We start from the raw sequence: 20,501 nt of genomic DNA, 5'->3' as shown, positions 1-20,501 counted from the left end.
ACCTCCCTGCCATCTTGACCGGAAGTGGTACTCAGTACTTTTAAAGATGCAAAGCAATCCCAGATGAACAAAGTTTGAGAACTGATGCATTCTATCATACTACCTGCCTTCAATATTTAAAATAATAAAGGTACAAGATTCTCTTTATATAGCTACTTCTCCAAAAATTTTTAAAACATTACCAAGATGTACTCTAATTACTGCTATTGGTCAGAATATGTTAAGGCAGGTCCCAACCCTGCGGTCACGTGCACAAAGAAAGGACTCCTCTGAAATAAAATGCTACGAAGGAAGCCCTAAATCACAGGTAGGTCCAAAAACACCCTAACGGAATCAGAAGAAAAGACCGGTATAGGAAGGGCGCTCCACCCACTTACACAGCTCCAAACCCAGGCCTCAACTGGCGACAGGGAATGACAACTTCTCACAAGTGATGACAGGAGGCAGGACAAACCCTGACAGCTAGTCGAGCGTGTTCAGTTAGTAGCAAGAATTGTACTTGACACTGCAGCCCTGGCCTGCGGTCCAGAGAGACCCGGGTTCGGTTCCCGCTAAGGGCATGTACCTGGGTTGCAGTTTGTCCCCGGCCCTGATTGGGTTGTACAGGTGGCAGCCACTCAATGTGTTTCTTTCACGTTGATGTTTCTCTCTCTCTCTCTCTCCCTTCCACTCTATCTGAACAAAAAATGGAAAAATGTCCTCAGGTGAGGATAAAAAAAAAAATTGTACTTGACACTGCAGACACAATGTGGAACAGTCTATGATATTCATCGTGATAGGAAGACATCAAATTCAAGTAAAAAGCAACTTCATCAGGATGGGCCTCTCATCTTTCAAGCCAGTATTGACCTTTGGTGAACCGGTCATTTGGCGTGAAAGGGAAGTGGAAGTAACCGCCCACGGGAGAGACGGACTCCACTCCTTTCTCCATCGGGCGGGACGTGGCCACCCGGGAACAAGCAGAGAGGACATGAGCGCATCTGTTCCGCCAGCTGTTCACACACAGCTGAGAGTGCCAACAGGTTAATTCTGCAGAGAACATCCAAATAATCCTTACTTTTTAAAAGGTTAAACTAAAAGATCTCACACAATACAAAGCATTTTTTATTATGCTTATTAGATCTATCAGCCAAATGTGCCCGACTGCAAACTAAAATATCCCAAGAATAACTAATTACCCCTCTACATCAAAACCAGCAAACAAAAAGGCCCCAAATTCAGTGTCATGTGTTGAAATGAAATCCACATCAACATAGAAATGTTACTACTTTAGGGACCCAGCTCTGGGGTAAGAATCATAATAAAGACGATTCATGTTTTCCTTTGGGCAGCACTAAACAGAAGTTACCCTCCTATGAGCCATAAAAACTGCCCTATTAATCCCACTGAATTGTACACTTAAGAATTAAAAGGAGCCCTGGCCGGTTTGGCTCAGCGGTTAGAGCGTCGGCCTGCGGTCCGGAGAGACCCGGGTTCGGTTCCCACTAGGGGCACGTACCTCGGTTGCAGTTTGTCCCCGGCCCTGGTTGGTCGTGCGGGTGGCAGCCACTCGATGTGTCCCTTCACGTCGATGTTTCTCTCTCTCCCTCCCACTCTATCTGTACAAAAAATGGAAAAATATCCTTGGGTGAGGATAAAAAAAAAAAAAAAAAGAAAGAATTAAAAGGAAACATTTTATATTAAATGTATTTTACAATTAAAAATGATGTAATATGTATCCAAGTCACTGAACTGTACACCTTAAAACCATGAGCTGTCTGACCCGTGAATTCTCAGTAAAGCTGCCTCAGCAGCGCAGCCCCAGGGGCTCGAGTCCCCGTGGGGGCTGATGTCTCACCGGTAAAGTCCTCAGTGGGGGGGAGGTGTCCACCCGTCACTGCCACTAAGAGTGACCAAGGCCTCCCTCACACCTAAAGTTTGCGCAGATGTGCGTACGACAAATGAACAAGGATGCAAATAAAAAGTCACATACTGGGTTCCTTTAAGCATATTTAATATCTGAACTCTCGTTTTCTATTTTCCCAGGCCCCAGAAAAGAGAAAGTTTTTAGATGACCAGTATTTTGTTCCAGAAACATACAACCTTACCAGCTAATTCATAAAAGAGCTATTTTACAAAGGTACATCTGGATAATTAGAACAATAAAGTCTTTTACGTATTTCAAAATATGAGTAAAAATACATGATTATTAATAAAGTTTTTTGATGACAGTTCCAGATTTCTGAAAAGAGATTTCCGGCGAACAGTACAGATTGTGTGGCGAGCAAGGGGACGTGCCGGCAGGAGCGCACCCTGGAGGCCCAACGGCGTTTCTGCACCTGCTGAGGTGTTGGTTCCTGGGCTTCCTTCCAGGAGGCACAGTCCCTACCAGCTTGTCACCACAGCCATCGGCGCCAGTGGGGAAGGCATAAGGAAAGAAGCAAAGGAACTCTTTTCTTGAGGAAAGAACAATTTCTCAGGTCATTTTGAAAAAGGGTAGAAAAATTAGGAAAAAACACGATTTACAAAACAAAAGTTGTGACATGAGGAGGAAAGAGCCGCAGAGCTGACTGAGGTCCTGCTGTCCACTCTGAGGCCTCTGTGCTCGGCCCCAGTGGTGCCAGCAGGGAAGACGTGCTGACCACAGCTCCAGTAGTTCCAGCAACAGTGTACACGCAGCGCCTTGGAGAACAGACCCCGCCTGACATGCAGAAGCTCCGTGTGACGCACCAAGTTTACCAACATGAAAACAAACCCCCAAACAGATACAAATTAAAGACAACCTGGAAAGCATATTATTTTCTTTAGCTTCTAAAAACAAGAAAAACAGACTTTTCTCCTCCACAATCAAATAAAAACTTCCCCTGTGCTTCAACTGTAACAATGCATCACACTACACGGGAGGGGAGCTGCATGAAGAACAAACAGCTCATGACATGCTCCCGGCGCAGTGTGACAAACAGCCACAGCTCAGGCGGGAAAGCCAGGGTCTCCGCAGTCCTGAGAGGACCTGAGGTGCGCGCTGAGCCCCCGGGCAGGGACCACTGCTTTCGGTGGGGCAGCTGAGGGCTGACTGACTTGCCTCCATTAACTCTGTTCTGTTCTTAGGCCCTCAGGAAGGAGCACGGGCAGTGCCGCCGCCCACCCCGTGGTTCCTGGGCGGACGCAGCTTCCAGCTCCCAGGCCTGGGACTTGGGGAAAAACTGAGCTGGCGGCCGTCTCCCCTCAGGGGCAGGACGAAGTCCACCACCCTGAATGGCAGACACAGTATCCACGAGAAGTGGATGTGACCACAATGGCCTGAGTACGTAACGGACGCTGCAGGCGGCGGCCACAAAGGAGGGACGTTCAGCTGGTGAGATACAAAGAACACTCGACACTGTGGGGGCTTTTCGAAGTTAGACTTCATTTTGGGACTTTGTTTGAAAACCCAGATAAGATGTACTTGGAAGTGCTAGAGCTGTGGTCCTGGGACTCTCCCAGCCTGTTTGCTCCCAGGAAAGGCCGAACTGCGGACGACAGGCGCAGACGGCTGCTGCAGAGAAGATGCTGGCTAAGCCGGAAGAGAAGCCAACTGCTGACCCACAAGGCTTCCTAATGAAGCTACGGCACTAAGTGACTGGCCTGCAAGGTCTGAAGTTCTGTGCACTCACCTTTCTCCTGACTGACTGCCCAGAGTACGGCTGCCAGGCGGCCACGGGCGAGACCCCCAGCGAGCGGCCGCACTGCTCCCGGCAGCACAGATCACCCTTCAGCTTCTGCTGCTTCTCAAGAGATCAGAAAGTTCAAGTTCCACTTATATATTAGCTTCTGCTTCTAAAATTTTAAATCCCACTCTGATTTAATTTACACTTGGTCTACAACCCAAAATATAATTCTAATTTATAAATGCGGGTCCAACGATCCAAGTTGGTCAGCCTACTTAAAAACACATCAGTTTTGAAAAGACAGGCACAGGAACCTGGACACAGACAAGCGTGCTGTGAGTTGCAGTGGTGTTTATAAAGTAACTGGGAGTCTCCACGTGTGACGAGCTGTGTATATATGCGGACGGCAGGGAAGGTGCCGACACGCCGCGGCTGCTCAGAGCTCGGAGGGCTGTGCTGAGAGGTCAGAGCAGTGGATCACCTCCTTGCATGTTAACAGAATCTTAAGATTTGACAAATGATTTAGTCTTAATTGGCAAAACTACTCCAAAACATCTATACCTGATGCAGAGAAACTCGCAGACACCAGTACAAGGAAGGAGCTCTCGAGTCACGACTCTGAGACCTGCATCGGAGACACTGCGGGTGCTGCCGGACGGGTCAGCCAGGCCACACCTGCAGCCCGCGTCCCGGACTGCACGGCCCAGGTCGAGGCCCAGCAGCGAGGGCAGGGGAGCGTCTGCCTCCTCCCCCGCTCGCCCTCCACTCCTGGTCTCCTTTGGCACTGTCAGTGCGACTTCAGTCACACCCCAGGCACTGAATGTACTGGCCATAGAATCAGCAGTACCTGTGGCTACTGACAGCCATTGTTCACCTCAGTAGTGATGCAGACTGTTCCGGGCCCCGCCCCACCCTTCCGGGGCCGCCCGCCCTGCCGCCGCCTGGAGCATCTTCATGTGTTGTTTGTTTTTTCACTTCCTGTCAAACTGCAGGAATAATCCACACCATCCTGAAGCCTAATGTACACTTACAAAAAACAAATTTATAGTCCAGAAAATAACATTTACTTTCTTCTCCCTCTCAAGTCCCACCCTCAACAGAAAACAGGAAGAAACACACCCATTCAAGTGCCTGCAGTTTAGTGCACTGAGGATTCTTGTGACTTGGGGTTGGTCCCCGTGGGACCCCACTGGGAGGACCCTCGGGCGGCACACAGCTCGGCCCCGGGTCCTTGGCACACAGGAGCTCAGGCTGAGGGCGCCTGGAGGCGAGAGGCAGCCCGCAGGACGGCAGGGGCCCGGGCACAGCTGAAGGCTGGACGCTCCTCCCTCCCTCCTCAGTTCTCGGCCCCCACCCGGCCTCCTAACATCCGTCCTGAGCTCCCTCCTTCAGGAGTAACTGACGCTTAGGTGTGCTAAATACAAGGACCAAAATTATCAGCACGCAATTAAAACAAAACACAGCAAAATAAAAATTAAAGTGTGCTTTCAAATATGGAATGAAGTCAAATAAATACATCTGATTTTCTCATTTTCTTAAGTCTACATAGAATTTCATGTCCTACACCCAAAGCTCTACACATTTGGTTTGTTCAGAATCGAAGTGAATTTCTGGGCGTGAGAGTGGAGTGCGGGAGGGAGACCCTCCCCGACGAGCAGCGGCCAGACTGCAGCGCTCGCCCGCTGGCCGGCACGTGGAGCCGAGCGCGGGCCTGGTCCCTCTTCGTCCACGCAGGGCCACGATGCGCTGATCCAGGGCTGACGCTCCCAATTCAACAACCTCCAGGACATTCAGCTCTAACTGTTCTCTGGGAAGAACAAAGACATGCAGGGGTCAAATTACGAACGAAGAGCAAACCCACCTGAGAGAATGCTCGTGTCCTGTTTCTGGGTTGGAACAGCCTCCTCCGAGAGCAGAGGGCAGACGCCTGTGCGTGGAGGACACGGGAGCAGAGCCCACGCGCCACCCGGGACACGCGGCGGCCCTGACCCATCGCAGGCGCCCGGGGACCCCGCCTCCTGCTCGGCAGCAAGGCCTGCAGGGGCCGGCAGCACAAAGAGCCCCTGCTTGACTTCTGATGTTTGGAAACAACAGTTTTTAAAGACAAAACATAAACCTCGTAAGGTTTCTACTTTAAAGAATAAGAGTCATGTCATCCAACGTAACTGCTCAGGTGGGGTGACTCCAGGTCTGCGCTCGGCGATGCCCGTACCTGAGTGTCTGCCGGAGGGGGCGGACCCCGCCAGCCTGCGGCACAGCGCGGTGTAGCTCTCCTCCACCTTCTGCAAGACAACCCACAGGTGTTTCATCTGAACATCATAAGAAATTATTTTTGAAAACAAGAAAAATTTTTTTTAATAGTATAGGTATGTTTCAGAATTTCAACAAAGACATAATTAAAATTTTGTCAGCGGAGAAAACAAGTTAATTTCATTCCTTTCACCTATTTCCGCCTTAAATGAGTAACTTAAAACCTTCTCATGTGAAAAGAAAGTCGAGGGGAGAGCCTGGCAAAGGTGGCGGCCCCAGGAGTCACCGTGGACATGGCCACGTGTCTGGGACGTAGAACCACCTGGCACGATGGCTCTTCAGGTGCTTCCTCTCGTCGCCCCAGGACGACACCACACGCTCACAGGGGAGGGGGACACCCACCATTTACAGTCAAAAGAAAAAGGGACAGATACCAGCCTTCAGCAGCTAAAGTTTAGCTGAAGGCGAAAAACATCTCTGCACCGTCCGCAAAGCCTCCACAGGCGCAGCGAGAGCAGCCGTGTCTCCCGACGGCTGACTTTGCGGTCAGGGCCCCTCCTCAGAAGTCACCGGCCAGTCAGTGTGGAAGGGGCTGGTGCATCTTCAACGACACATTCACAAGACCCTCATGCCAGGCGCTTAGATTGTGGGGGCACAAGGGCAGCTTCTACTTTCATCGCATCTGGGACACTAGCAAGGTCACCGGACACTGAACACCTCCCGCCAGGACGTGACCACAGACGCCATGTGTCTCAGCTCCTCACTCACAGCTTCTTGCTGTGGCCAGAACAGCGTCTCTCTGGGTTTCTGGATCTAGCAGCCCACACAGTTCACAGTGCCGACTTTCTGTTCTTGTGATTTGTAACCAGACAGTGCTGGTCGAGGCCTTTCATCCAGGCCTTTCCGTGGCTAATGGTCAAAGAAACTCACAATCTCGCCAAGGTCATTGACCCCGGCCCCCAGTCCCTCTGCACAGCCCCGGGACCCTGGGTCTGCAGTACCTGTAAGTGCTCCAGGTCGGCCTCGATCCTGCGGATGCACACCTCGATCACACGCTGTGCGTCTGTACCAGCGGGGGAACTCAGGGTCTCAGAACAGGGGTCCACAGCGCCCCAGGGCTGCCGAACCAGGGAGTCCGGGGTGAATGGTGACAACGCCCCCTCCTGCCGCTGTGGGGCGCAGTCCGCGGCGGGGAGGCCTGTCGCGGGCTGGGGGAGCGTGCAGGCTGCCTCCTCGTCGGTCGAGCTCTCCTGCAGGGCTCCGTAGTCCTCGAGGATCAGATAGTTTCCTGGCGAGGGAGACAGGACAGAGCTGAGACCCGTGGTGCTGTCAGACTCGGGGGCAGAGAGGGCGACACGCTGACAACTTTGCAGACGGCTGGAGAGGGTGAACGCCATCAATTTCCAGATTCCCAAGTTCAAAGTGCATCAGATTTCCCTCACTTCAGGTTCTAGTAAACTCTGCAAACTTTCATGGTGCTCCCTAAATAATTCTATGTCCCTGAGTATCTGTGAAGCTGAAAACCACAGAGTCCCCGTGTGCCCAGCCAACACTTCCCTGGACAGATGCCCCTCTGCCTCCTGCGCCGCTGCCCCCACCCAGTGCTCCGGGCCCCAGCCTCCCTCAGCCCGCTGCTCAAATGCTACCGCAGCAGGGGCTGTCTCCGCTGGCTACCGTCTACGCCCATTACCCTCCGCTGCCCCTTAGTCTGACTTATTTTTCCTGCAAATACTTGTATCTGACATGTTTGTTTGTTTACTTATCATCACTCTTTCCCCTACTAGCACTTGCTGTACCTCCCAGCACCTAGAGCAGACTTCATAACTGTCCATCACAACTCAGAACAAATACCCCGCCCCCAATGCCTGCAAACCCAGACGACATCCATCTCAACACACAGGACGGTTCACAGCAATCGAGATCCACGTGCACACGTGAGCTTGCCTGAGACGTGTGAGCGGACGCCCTTCTCCTCCTCCTCAGCGGCCCCCTCGCTCTCGGACGGGTGCCCGTCACTGTGCGCTTCACGGGCATCGAAAAAGCGCTCGCCTCCCTCGTCGAGACCACCTTCGGGGTCTGCAGGAGGGGCTTCCGGGGCCGCGGGCACACGGTCCGTGACTAAAACGTCACTCGCGGGGCCATCCTGCCACGCCAGGACCACGGAGTCCCGCGGAGCCTGGGATTCAGTGGAAGTCCGTGGACTGTGGCAAGTCAGATCGACACCGGTTCCAGTCCCACAGGGCACCTGTCTTCCGGCAGGAGGAGGGGCCCTCACACCTTCCCAGCTCTGGGCGCCGCGGCCGGCCTGCGCCCCCAGGGAGGCTGCCCGGTGCCGGGAGCAGTGGGGCCAGTCTTCCCGAGCGCCCCGCTCAGCCAGACTCAGCTTCTGCACCAGCAGCTGCTTCAGCAGACCCACTGGAAGGAAGGAGACACCGTCACAGCCGTGGCCTCACACTGCCAGCGTCAAACCCGTGCTGTATCATCATTTCTGAACATACCATCAAAATGGTAAGTGCGATTATATTTTGTTTTGTTTGAAAAATGAAATGAAGCGCGACCTATGGGCGACTAAACATTAAACCTCACTGGACGAGATCTGCACGCTGTCACGGGGGTTCCTCCTCAGAACCGCTGCGTGACAGTCACGTCTCGCTCCAGTCTCTCTCCCATGAAACTGCACTTCTTATGCAGATGCTGAGAAGCTGTGTTCAGCTGGACAAGAACCTGAACGTTCTAGTTTCCTGAAGCAGACACTGTATGCAGAGGCATCCTTTTTTCCAATTTTATTAGTCACACAGAACGTTTATTTTATTCTTTAGAATAACCTAAGGAATTTCCTTAAATGGTGAAAAAGAAAACAAACATCCTTGTAAAAATATTTAGTTCTAATTACTTGGTAGTGTGTATAATTTCAAAAAAGAATGAAACATTTATTAGTTTTCTGCATTAATTAGTCTATTGGGGTGACGTTGGTTACTGGGATCACGTATGTTCCAGGTGTGGGTTTCCATGTTACAAGTCTATTGCACTGTGTCCCACCACCCAAATCAAGTCGTCTTCGGTCACCATACATTAGGCCCCCCTCCCCCCCGGCAGCACCACACTGCGAGTCCATGAGTTTCCGTTTTATGTCCCACAGGAGTGACATCACATGGTTCTTAGCTTTTCCTGCCTGACTTCACTTAGTATAATGTTCTCAGTGTTTCATCCTTTCTCACAGCTGAGTCGTATTCCATTGTGTACATGTACCTCATCTTCTTTATCCAACCCTCTGTACCTATGTTTTCTTCTGTGTAACTGATTGTTTTGGGTCTTACATTTAGGTCTTTGATCCATTCTGAATTAATTTTTGTACATGGGGACAAACTAACTGTTTCATTCTTTTTCATGTGGCTTTCCAATTTTCCCAACACCATTTATTGAAGAGGTTTTCTGGCTGCTTTGTCAAAAATTATCTGCCTATATACATGAGGTTCTTTATCTGGGCTCTCAATTCTGTTCTTCTGATCTATGTGTCTTTTCTCTGCCAATACCATGCTGTTTGGTTCATCACAGCTCTGTAGTATAATCTGAAGTCAGGGAAGTGTGATACTTATAGCTTCATTCTTTTTTCTCAGGAATGCTTGAGCTATTTGTGGTTTCATAAAAATCTGATTATTTTTGTTCTATTTTTTTTTTTTAAATGACACTGAATTTTGATGAGAGTGCAATAAATCTGTATATTGCTTTGAATAATATGGCCATTTTAACTATGTTGATTCTTTCAATCCATGAATACAGGATACTTTTCCATTTTGTTGTGTCTTTTTCTATCTCTTTTAATAATGCTTTGTAGTTTTCAATATATGGTCTTTCGTGTTCTTTATTTATTCCTAGGTATTTTATTTGTTTGGTTGCAATTGAAAAAGAAATCATTTTTTTCACTTCTTTTTCTGAAGTTTCATTGTTAGTACACAGGAACGCCATAGGCTTTGTACACTGATTCTGTACTCTGCAACCTGACTGTATTTACTGTTTCTAGGAGTGTTTTGGTGGAGTCTAGGTTTTTCTCTACACAGAATTATGTCATCCACACAAACTGACAGTTCTCCTTCTCCCTCCCGATCTGGAGGACTTTTCTTTTTCTCACCTTACAGCTCTGCCAGGGCTCCCGGGACTGTGCTGAGTAAGCGGTAAGAGTGGGCACCTTGTCTGTCCCTGGGCTGAGAGAAAGAGCTTTCAGTTTTCCCCACTGAGCATGATGCTGGCTGCGGGTTTGTCTTTATTATGCTGAGGTACTTTCATTCTATTCCTACTTTATTGAGTGTTTTTTATCATAAATGGATGTTGTATCTTATCAAGTGCTTTTTCTGCGTCCATTGTTAACATAATATGATTTCATCCTTTCTTTTGTTAATGTGGTGTATTATACAGATTGATATGCATATTTTGGACCATCCTTGTGACCCTGGAATGAACCCCACTTGATCATGATGTACTATTTTTCTGGTGTATTGCTGTATTCAGGTTGCTGGTATTTTGTTAGGGTTTCTGCACCTGTCTTCATCAGAGACACTGGTCTGCAGTTTTCTCTTTTTGTATGTTCTCCTTGCCAAGTTTTGGTATCAGGGTTATGTTGACCTCATAAAATGTGTTAGGAAGTACTGCCTCTTCTTCCATTTTTTGGAAGAGTTTGAGAAGGACAGGTTTTAAGTCTTCTTTGAACGTTTGGTAGAATTCACTGGTGAAGCCATCTGGTGCTGGACTTTTATTTTTGGGGAGGTTTTTGATGGTTGTTTCCATTTTCTCCCTGTTGATCAGTCCATTTAGATTTTCTAGTTCTCTTCATGACTTAGTCTAGGCAGGTACATGTTTCTAGGAACTTACCCATTTCTTCTGGGTTATTGAATCTGGTGGCATGTAGGCCTCCACAATATTCTAGTAGGATCCTCTGTCCATCTGTGATGCCTGTGGTGACTTCTTTCATTTCTGATTTTGTTTATATGGGTCTTTTCATCTTAGTGAGTCTAGCCAGGGATTTGTCAATTTTATTAATCTTTTCAAATAACCAGCTCTTTGTTTTATTAATTTTTGTGTATAATCTTTTTGATCTCTATTTTATTCACTTCTCTAATTTTTATTACTTCCATTCTTCTTCTGTATTTGTTCTTTTTCTAGTACTTTAAGATGTATTGTAGGTTGTTTACTTGGGATTTCTTGTTCCTTGAGATCGGCCTATAATGATATAAACTTCCCTCTTATGACTGTTTTTGCTGCACCCAGAAGCTTTGGTATGTCTATTAGTTTTCTAAAAATGACCTTACTTATGGTAGTTAAAAACAGAATCAATTTAACCTTGAATGGGGAAGTGCATGCTGTAAGGTCATTCATGCCATTTATTGGGACAAGGTTAGTCAGACTATCAGAAATTATAATTAATTGGTTTGTGAACGCCTAACCACTATGCTGTAAACCTGAAACTAACATAACATTGAATGTTAACTGTAATTAAAAAGTAATAACAATCTTTAAAAAGAGATCATTATCAATGTCAATTCAGGAGAATCCAGAATTAATTAGGCCTCAAAGAACTAGGTTAGTTTCCTACTTTCAACTCTAGCTTACTTTCTAGCTCTGTTTCTCCACATCGGTCTGAGTCTCCGACCCTCCGCCTCTGCTTTACATTCACTTCGAGGTGCTCGGAATTCTCGGCTTTGACACTCAGACCCACCTCTCTCCCCAGCCTGTCTCCAAAGTTCCAGTCTTAAGCTCCAAGTTCCTGCTCATCACCTCCTTTTAGATGGCTTGCCATTCCTTATCTTAGACGCAATATGTTCTAAAATTAAGTCCATAATCTCTGGCAAATAAAAAAAGGGGGCTTGTGTGACATTGGGCAGTGATGGTTCTTTCTGACTTTTACTTGTGATAAAAATACTAAAATTACCTCTGAATATTTCATTTCCTTTGTCCTCACATCCAAATCAGTCAACTGTTTCAAGTATCTGCTGACCCCTCTTCTTGCTCACCTCTCCGACACTGTTCTAGCTTGAACCTGCAGCTTCGAGCCGGCTGCTGCAGCAGTCTACCTGCCGGTGCCTCTCCAAACCGCTGCCGTCGACCTGCACAGCTGTCAATCAACCCTTTCCACTAATCTTAACAGTAAAACTTCAAATGGATCTCTACAGCTAGAGCAATTGTTTTCGGCCTTTTCCCCAACTCCAAATACACCTGAGAAATGTAGTGCACTCCCATTTGTAACCGATTACCAGTGGCTGGAGAGGAAGGGGTAGCTAGCACAGCGGCAAGGGCCGTCCACTCTCGTGGTGTGTGCCTGCACACACAGCATGTGTGAGTCTGTGTGTGAGAAGGATGGGCCTTGGTGGACAACACTACAATTTCCAGAGGAGTATTAGAAGAATAATTCGTAAACTATTAGAAGAAAAGCCCTCAGTGCACAGTGATGTATCACCCCTAAAGTTCCGAGGACTCAACCTCGCATTCAAAGTTCACAGCAGTTGGCCTCCACACATCTGCTACCTCCACAACCTCACCTCACACAACTCCTGCAGCCACATGGTCCACCGCAGCCAACTGGTCTGCTCACTGCTCCTGGGATACCCTCAGAGTTTTCTCCTCTGTGCTTTGGCCCTACCATTATTCTTGTCTGAATAACTTCTGTTCTTGTAAATACCTTTCAGAAACTGACCCTTCTTCACGGCATTAACCATATCTCTTGTTTTCTGAAGCATCCCTTCCCTGGTCACCCCAACCAGATCACTTTTGACATACCTGCATTGTTTGTTTGCTTAAAAAGATGGGCAAAGTTTCCATTATCTTCCCAATTAGATTGTAAAATTCTTGCAGGACAAAGTCAGTTTATACTTCTTTGGAGTCTCCCTAAATGCACAGCACATCACAGAACCCTGGCACTTAGTAAGTATCCGTATTAACTCATCAGTGAACTCACAGTTCCTCAGTGCGTCCAGTGCCCACCGTTCTTCTGAGACGGGCAGGGGTGGGTCTGGGGCTGCGATCTGAGAATTCACTCCAGCTCCCTTCGCAGTCCCGCCTGCGTGCTGCTCCTTGGCCGACGGCCTCTCAGCCACAAAGAGACCGTCCACCTCTGAGTCCCCAGAGGTGCCCAGTGAATGGGACTGAGGTTTTGACGACATTAAGGGAGACTCTAATCCCAAATCCCTATCTGTTCAATGGAATAGAAAAGTAGAAATTATCTTTTAACTTTTAACATGAAGCATTCAGGAAATCCTTGAAAAACATAAGCACACTAACTGCAGAGATTGTTACGTAAAACACACACTGAGAGTTCTGTTCTAACAGCACGGAGGCTCATCAGCAAAGTTTGTTAAAATGAACAGCTGATGCCAGAACCTGCCTCAACCAAAACAGTTAAAGTATCTGTGCATCTAATAACATCACTTCAGTAAATCTTGTCAGTTCTCCCAGGCGGACCAGCAGACACGTTTACCTGGACTCTGCAGACCAGTGGCTGAAATGCCTTGATGCTCAACTTTCAGTTGTGGAGGTTCTTCTTCATCATTGTCTCCTCTAGAGAAGAAAGCAAGCAATTTCTAAACGTCACGAGGTGCCTAAACATCATCGCAGCAAAAACCACCCCTTTCTAATAAAAAAAACCAGTCTGCACACACGGCCAAGGCACACTCACTCGCAAGGTGGCGACTGCGGCAGGGCAATTGGCTTTGTGGACTGCTCCTTCACTGCCGCGGCCATCCGGCAGATCAGGTCCTGCCAGCTGTGGGATTTTGAAGAGAATCCAAAATTCAAAAGGGGAAAAAAAAGTCCTTTAAGTACATGGAAAAAGCAAACATAGAAACAAACATACCAGAACCAAAAACACCAAACCAACAAACCGAAATCTCTACTTTTGCCAGAGAACATATTTATTTTGACAATAACTATTAAGCAGAAACTATAATCTTTATACCTTAAGGAAACACCTAACACAACATAATGAACATACTACCCACTAAAACTTCAAGTGGCCCTTCTGAGTCTTCTCCTTGGAAGAGAGATTTCAGTAGAACAGAATCAAACTGAGACATCAGTCTGAACAGTAACACGTTCTCAGAAGAACAAATCTAAAAGCATGTAGACGAATTGCTTTGTCTGTGGTTTTCACAGTCCTACTGCAGAAACAATGTTGTTTGTGGGAGATTATATTCGGAATATAAAAATATCAGAACACCAGGGGGAATGGGGCAGCAAACATGCAATACAATAAGCAGATGATGTACCAGAGAAATGTACACTTGAAATCTGTGTAATTTTATTAACCAATGTCACCTCGATAAACTGAACTAAGAAGTCAGAGAAGCGCAGCTGTATCCGATACATACACATTCTTTTCAGAAACCGTCTGGGCCACCAGCTCATAGATCTGGGCTCCATTGTCCGACATGGAGATGACGAAAAAAGCTTTGTTATCTGGAAAAAAAAGATAAAAGTTACTCTCATACTATGACCTACAGAGGCTATTTCTAGGGTCCTGGTATTATTCTACATCTTAATTTAGATAAAGGTTATATTCACTCACTTTGTGAACATGTATTTACTTTGTAAAAATTCACCAAGTTATACACTTAAAATTTGTGCAATATATTGCATGTTATAATGTATTTATTATACTACTATGAAGATTATATAAACTAGTACTGATTCTACAGTAAGTTATTAGAACCAAGAAGTCAACGTATCTAAACTACTGACCTACACACTATGATTCTTTGCATGTTCTGAATTGCCCTTTTGCTGAACAGTTAGTGGGTGTTAGAGAACAGGTCATACTTTACCCTGCCAGCACGGAAATAACGAGTTCTAAAAGGGATCTCATTGTTAGTGCCATTAGTATATAATTTGCTTAAACTGATTCCAAAACTAAACGACACCCACGTCTTTAGGTTTTGCCCTTTTCTCCCACCAAATAAAAACACACCACTGGAGTGAGAGCCTTTTTGTCTATCAATGATTTGAACATACAAAAATGATCAAAGTAATATGTAGTAAATTTTCAAATGCAGAAATGTACTCAGAGAGTCTAGGTGTCCTAATTTGGGAGTATACACTCTTCATTCACTTTGCAAGCAGACATACCCACCTGTTGCCACTTGTCGAACCAACACTGTATTCAGCTTGATGACAGGGCTGAACGTGTGCCTGCTCTCGGCTGTGGACGCCAAGATCTTACTGTGGCACCGCAGCACCAGCCTGTCGTCCTGCCTCTGCAGCAGTACAAGGATGTCTTCCAGCAGTAACGTATAGAGATCTAGGAACAACACAGGAGAAGGTGATTAGTATAGAAACCGAGATGTGTTTTACATACTTCATAAAAATTCAACAGAGAAATTTTCTATAAAACACTGACTGGTTAGTGTCTTTGAATAACTCGCTTCTATTGCACTGTTACACTGAAGTCCTAGTCTGTGACTGACAAGAAGTAAAGAGCCACGGTCGCTCGACACAGACAGCCCTGGGTCAGTGACCTGCAGAGCCCAGACTCATTCAAACACAAGGATGCCGGAGACAGCACTGAGCCATGACAAAGTTGTCTGCTCCACCCCTTCATCATTATGTAACACATTTCACGTATATAACAAAATCACATAAGAGTATCTTCTGCAGATGCATGAATAATACAAAGTAGCATTGCTAACTGCTGTAACGAAACTTGTGAAGGGTTCTCTCTTCTAAGAAATCTTCCTATTCTTTCCTTTCTTCACTCTTCCCAAAATTGATTAGACATTAGACCTACCAATAGTTTTATCTCTATTCACCTTCCAAACCAATGGTCCCTCATGAATCATCTTTCTTTTTGTTAAATCCAAATTCTGTCAAAATAAACAAATTATACACAAATTATTTCCATTCCAAGCACTTAGTGAGATATTTCAGTCTCTTTTAAAGAAAGTCTTCATATAAAAATACCATTTACATTCAGTATTATTATCTGTCAACTACTGAAAATGAAATAAAGAGCAACTTAAACTGCATAAAACTTTCTAAAACAAAAGTTATCTTAAAAAACACTCAGGAGCACTATCTTTTAAATCTCACTCTAAACACATAACAGTAGCTCACACAGACCAAGGTGTGAACCTTCAGCCATCAGATTCTCAACCCGCCTCTGATTTGTCCTGTGAACAACTAGGTGAGGATAACGCCTCGCTCGTTTGTCAGAGGCCTCCAGTTCCAAAGACACTTCTAGGAGTAGCACTTAGGAAAAGTCCAGGCAGGACTCAGGCTCTAAATACCAATAACTTAGGAAGAGAATCATCTTGTAGCACAAGTAGCTCGAGAAGAACCTTGTTCTCTGGTCAGGGCCAAGGACATTAGCTTTTTGATAAGTTGTTTTATATGACACAGAAGTATATTTTAACAGCCACCAAATAAATCCGCCCAAACCACCACCTCGTGAAACAGTGTAAGAAAGATTTAAAACCCTAAGTAGTTATTAACAGAAAAGCCTCATGTACTAGAAGTGACAATTAATAAATATTTTACCATCACCCTCATAATGGTTTTAAGTTTCTGAAGAGCTTCATGAAAAAATAATTATTTTGCTTTACTCAACAGTCTGGAAAGTTCCCACAGTAAACAGCCCTCCTCTTACTCAAACTATACAATACAATAACATGAAACTTAATAAGTAATGTCCTTTAGTCTCTAGCAAATTAAAAAGAAAAGTTAGTCTCATAAAATACTCCTTTGGTGAAAGACTAAAGTAATCTTCAACAGACGAAACATTTCAAAGAAAGAACAGACTTGTGACACAAGAACTCCTTCAAGTTATCTTCCCACTGAGATGTTAATTTACTGCCAGGTCTTCAGAAAAATGTTTTCCCTTTCTCTCTTTTTGTTGTTGTTGATAATCCTAACCTGAGGATATTTTTACATTAATTTTTAGAGAAAGTGGAAGGGAGGGAGGGAGAAAAAGAAGGAGAGAGAGACAGAAAAACATCCAACTGACAGCGACACATCGATCGGCTGCCTCCCGCAAGGTCCTAACCAGGGCCGGGATTCAAACCTGCAACCCAGGCATGTGCCCTTGACCAGGAATCGAACCCATGGACCCTTCGGTCCATGATCCGATGCTCTAACCGCTCAGCCAAACCAGCCAGGGCAGTAAATTTTATTTTCTAAGTTATTATTGAACCATCTCTCACCCTGAGCTCTTCCACATTTGGGTACTCGGACAACTTCAGGTTGGAGGTATCCAGGCGACGCTGATAATCTTCTAAACGCTGAAAATGAGACAGGACAGAGCAAGGTTACTGCTTTGGGTGTCAATGACCTTCATTCCTAAATCAATAACTTACGTTTTACTGAGCTGTCTGCACCGCTAGACAACATGACCATTCTTTCCCACTTGTCCCTTGGCTTGAAAACCCTCCTGCTTCTGTCCCCTCGGGCTGTCCTTTCTCAATGTCTTCAAGCTCCCGGGCCTCGTCTAGCTTGTACTCATTTTCTGAATATGTAAACCATGCACATGGTACAAAATTCAGAAGGTGATGCAAGGCACACAATGAAAAGTAAGTCTGCCTCCCCCAACCCCAATTTTCTAGAAAGAAACACCCATTTCTTAGGTAACCTCTGAGAAAAAGAAGTCTAAGTAAATAGAATGTATGTGTATGTTTGTCTCTGTACGTGTGTACATCCTTCACCAAAAAGGATGGCAGCATGTACCTCCCCATGCACGGGCTCCTGTGCGCGGCGCCCCTCAGTGTCCGACAGCGCTCCGATCCGCACACGTGGAGCGAGAGGGCTCGCTTGTTCACGGCTACATGGTATTCAGCTCTGAATGAACTATAGTTTAACTACACCTTACTGACGTTTACTTTAAATCTTCTCCTATAATAACAGACAATACTGTAAAATAAAATGGCCTTAAAGATATACTTTTGTACATATGTGTAGATACATCTGTAGAAAAATTTCTAAAGGAAGAACTATTCGATAAAAGATCGTAAAAATTTCCAAATACACAGAAAAGTCTGAACGTGCAGTTCCTCTGACCTGTGAGGCCTGCCCTGCCCCCATTCTTTTGTTTCAGTTCACTCATCCCCCGGAGCTCGGCGTAAATGTCAGTCCCTCAGGAAGCTTCCTCTGAGGGCCACCACCTGAGATCCTCAAACTACACTAGTCCAGCTCCTCAAGTTACACCCCGAGCTCCCTGAAGTTCTCCTCCGCAGCAGCCGTCACAAGTGACACAAACACTGGCACCACGATCGGCTCAATGACCTCCCGCCCCGTTAGGGATCACGCTCAGTGTGGCGATGCCGCCCTCGCTCTGATCACTCTCGCCTGCTCTGGCCACGCGATCACGCTCCACGAACAGTCACTGAGCAAAGGAAGGAGCGAGCACACGAGCAGCTAGAGATGCTCAAAAAGCCAAAGAAAACTCTAATGTTCAATCGCAAATTGACGTAGACCCGCCTACGACATGAGTAGTTAACATTGTCACCCTTCAATCGTGTGGTGACACCTTCAGCGACGGCTTCACAGATGAGACAATGACTTCACACTCACGGCCGCCCTGCGTCCTCCTGCTGCCCTCTTACCTGCTTGTCCTCCGCCTCCTTGACAGCCTGGTTCACATGGTTCAAGATCTGACGACAGTGGTCTGCAGCCTTCTTCACCTTCTCCCTCTCTGTCGGCCACTCTGCATCGGGCGAGAGCCGAGAGGTCAGATGGAGGAAACTGTCTGAACGACTGTAAGACCACAGTGAGACTTTGGACATTTTTATACCAGACGGAACCTAGGTCAGAATCTCAATTCAGGTCATCTTTGGACACGTGAACCCTCTCATGACCGTACTTCGGAACATGAATACTACTCTTTACAAAGAGATCACAGTATGGAAACCCAAACCCGAGGAGAGGTGCTCTGTCTACGCCAGGCACCGGCCCTATGCACACACCGCAGGGGCCTCACCCCCACCATGTGAACGGGCCCCCCTCTGTCTACGCCAGGCACCGGCCCTATGCACACACCGCAGGGGCCTCACCCCCACCATGTGAACAGGATCCCCCTGGAGTCTCACAGGCACAGCCTACACGACTGTCTCCAGTGCACCTGCTACGTGTATTTTAAATGATGATACAACTGAACATGACTCCAAAGTAAGTTTCTTTGAATTTGAGATCATATTTGAAGAAAGGAAACAGGTGAGGACGATTGTTTCCTTAAAAAAGGATGAAATTCGCTACAGTGTGGTAAGGTCACACTGAGGTTTACAATGAAAATAGCAAAATCAGAATACTCAAAATTACAATCCTCCAAACACAGTCCAACCATAAAGAAAAGATAGATTAGAGTATAGAAATCAGTGGGTGTGGTTCAAATTCTCAGGCACAAGAAACGGGAGTCTGGCTGCAGACTTACTCATGAGAACCAGTGTCAGACCCCGAAGGTCAGCTGGGACATTTACATGCACGTGTTTTAAAGCAGGAGACAGGGCCCAGCCGGTGTGGCTCAGGGGATGGGCATCGATCAAGCACCAAGAGGCCGCCAGTTCGATGCCCCCAGATCAGGGCACATGCCCAGGTTGTGGGCCTGATCCCTGGTGGGGGGCCTGCCAGAGGTGGCCGATCAATGTTCTCTCTCATCGATGTTTCTCTCTCTCCCTCTCCCCTCCTCTCTCTCTAAAATCAACAAAAAGAATTTTTTAAGTAAAAAAAACAAACAGGAGAGTTGCAATTATAATGCATCGATCAGCTGTGCTGAATCAAAGTACATCTATAAATACAAAGTATCTCCTCAGTCCAGTGCAAGCCTCCTTCAAAGGGAAACACGCCCTATGCCAGGGGAAGGACAAGCAAACTTCTAAAGGCAAACGGCCGTGTCGCAGCCTCCAGCTCCGCTGCCACAGGCCACAGCAGGGGCAATGCCAGCGAACGAGCACAACCTCGCGCTGGTGAGCGTGGCCGGCAGGCGACGGCTGGTGCGGCCCGTGGTCTGCAGCCGGCCTACCAATGGAGACATTCGGTCAAATACCCTGAAGACTGGGTTGAATCATATTAAACATTTTTGTTCTACTATTCCAAAACCTATGTCAGAATGCTATGAGAAAATTTCATTTTTCTGTTCGTAAGCTTTTAAATTTCAGTGAAGATGCTATACCTGTGTATTTGGCAATGTTATCTAAGAGAAGAGGATACTTAGTTAGCCTCTGCATTTCAGTAGGAATGATATCCTTCAGCTGCAGACGACGACATAGTGGATTACTCTCAGCATCCTGAAATTAAAGTGAAATAAGTGAATCTATAACTGTTATCACAACTGCACCTGACATGCACCACATGCTCATCATGCAGGTGTCAACAGCATCACAGTCCTGCTACGTCGTGACGACGTGCGGCAGGCAGGGCTTCCCCTGCCCCTGTGCGTCTGCTTTCTCTTCTCATCACTGAACGAGTGGCTGTTTCCTTATTACCTGTTTCAGCAACAACTTAGAGCATCCATAACATACTCTAAGAATCACTTTCTTGGGATAAAACAGCTTTATCTTCATATATTCAGAAAATATATTGTAAATCTATAACCCACCAATGAAGACATTCAATCAAATGCCCTGGAGACTGGGTTGTAAAATCAAGTTAGTTATATTCTGG

The 20,501-nt window shown here is 46.5% G+C and overlaps 1 protein-coding gene across 1 annotated transcript in view; it reads right to left on the bottom strand.

Moving 5' to 3' along the window:
• Positions 1 to 5,333: 5,333 nt before the first annotated feature.
• The window catches only part of ARHGEF12 (Rho guanine nucleotide exchange factor 12), a 117,113-nt gene continuing 101,945 nt past the window's right edge, over positions 5,334 to 20,501 (bottom strand). The window contains exons 29-41 of the mRNA XM_036260064.1: positions 20,011 to 20,125; positions 18,449 to 18,549; positions 17,054 to 17,131; positions 15,643 to 15,718; positions 14,989 to 15,156; positions 14,231 to 14,318; positions 13,540 to 13,626; positions 13,342 to 13,421; positions 12,823 to 13,056; positions 7,821 to 8,291; positions 6,878 to 7,164; positions 5,839 to 5,908; positions 5,334 to 5,433 (exon numbers count right to left, since the gene is read on the bottom strand). Of these exons, the coding sequence (XP_036115957.1) occupies positions 5,423 to 5,433; positions 5,839 to 5,908; positions 6,878 to 7,164; positions 7,821 to 8,291; positions 12,823 to 13,056; positions 13,342 to 13,421; positions 13,540 to 13,626; positions 14,231 to 14,318; positions 14,989 to 15,156; positions 15,643 to 15,718; positions 17,054 to 17,131; positions 18,449 to 18,549; positions 20,011 to 20,125 (1,866 nt within the window). The 3' untranslated portion in view covers positions 5,334 to 5,422. The remainder of the gene's footprint in view (positions 5,434 to 5,838; positions 5,909 to 6,877; positions 7,165 to 7,820; positions 8,292 to 12,822; positions 13,057 to 13,341; positions 13,422 to 13,539; positions 13,627 to 14,230; positions 14,319 to 14,988; positions 15,157 to 15,642; positions 15,719 to 17,053; positions 17,132 to 18,448; positions 18,550 to 20,010; positions 20,126 to 20,501) is intronic.

Source organism: Molossus molossus, unplaced genomic scaffold (genome assembly GCF_014108415.1).
Source record: "Molossus molossus isolate mMolMol1 unplaced genomic scaffold, mMolMol1.p scaffold_m16_p_13, whole genome shotgun sequence".
In the NCBI taxonomy this organism is placed as follows: domain Eukaryota; kingdom Metazoa; phylum Chordata; class Mammalia; order Chiroptera; family Molossidae; genus Molossus; species Molossus molossus.
This window is presented reverse-complemented; position numbering and strand designations above follow the sequence as displayed.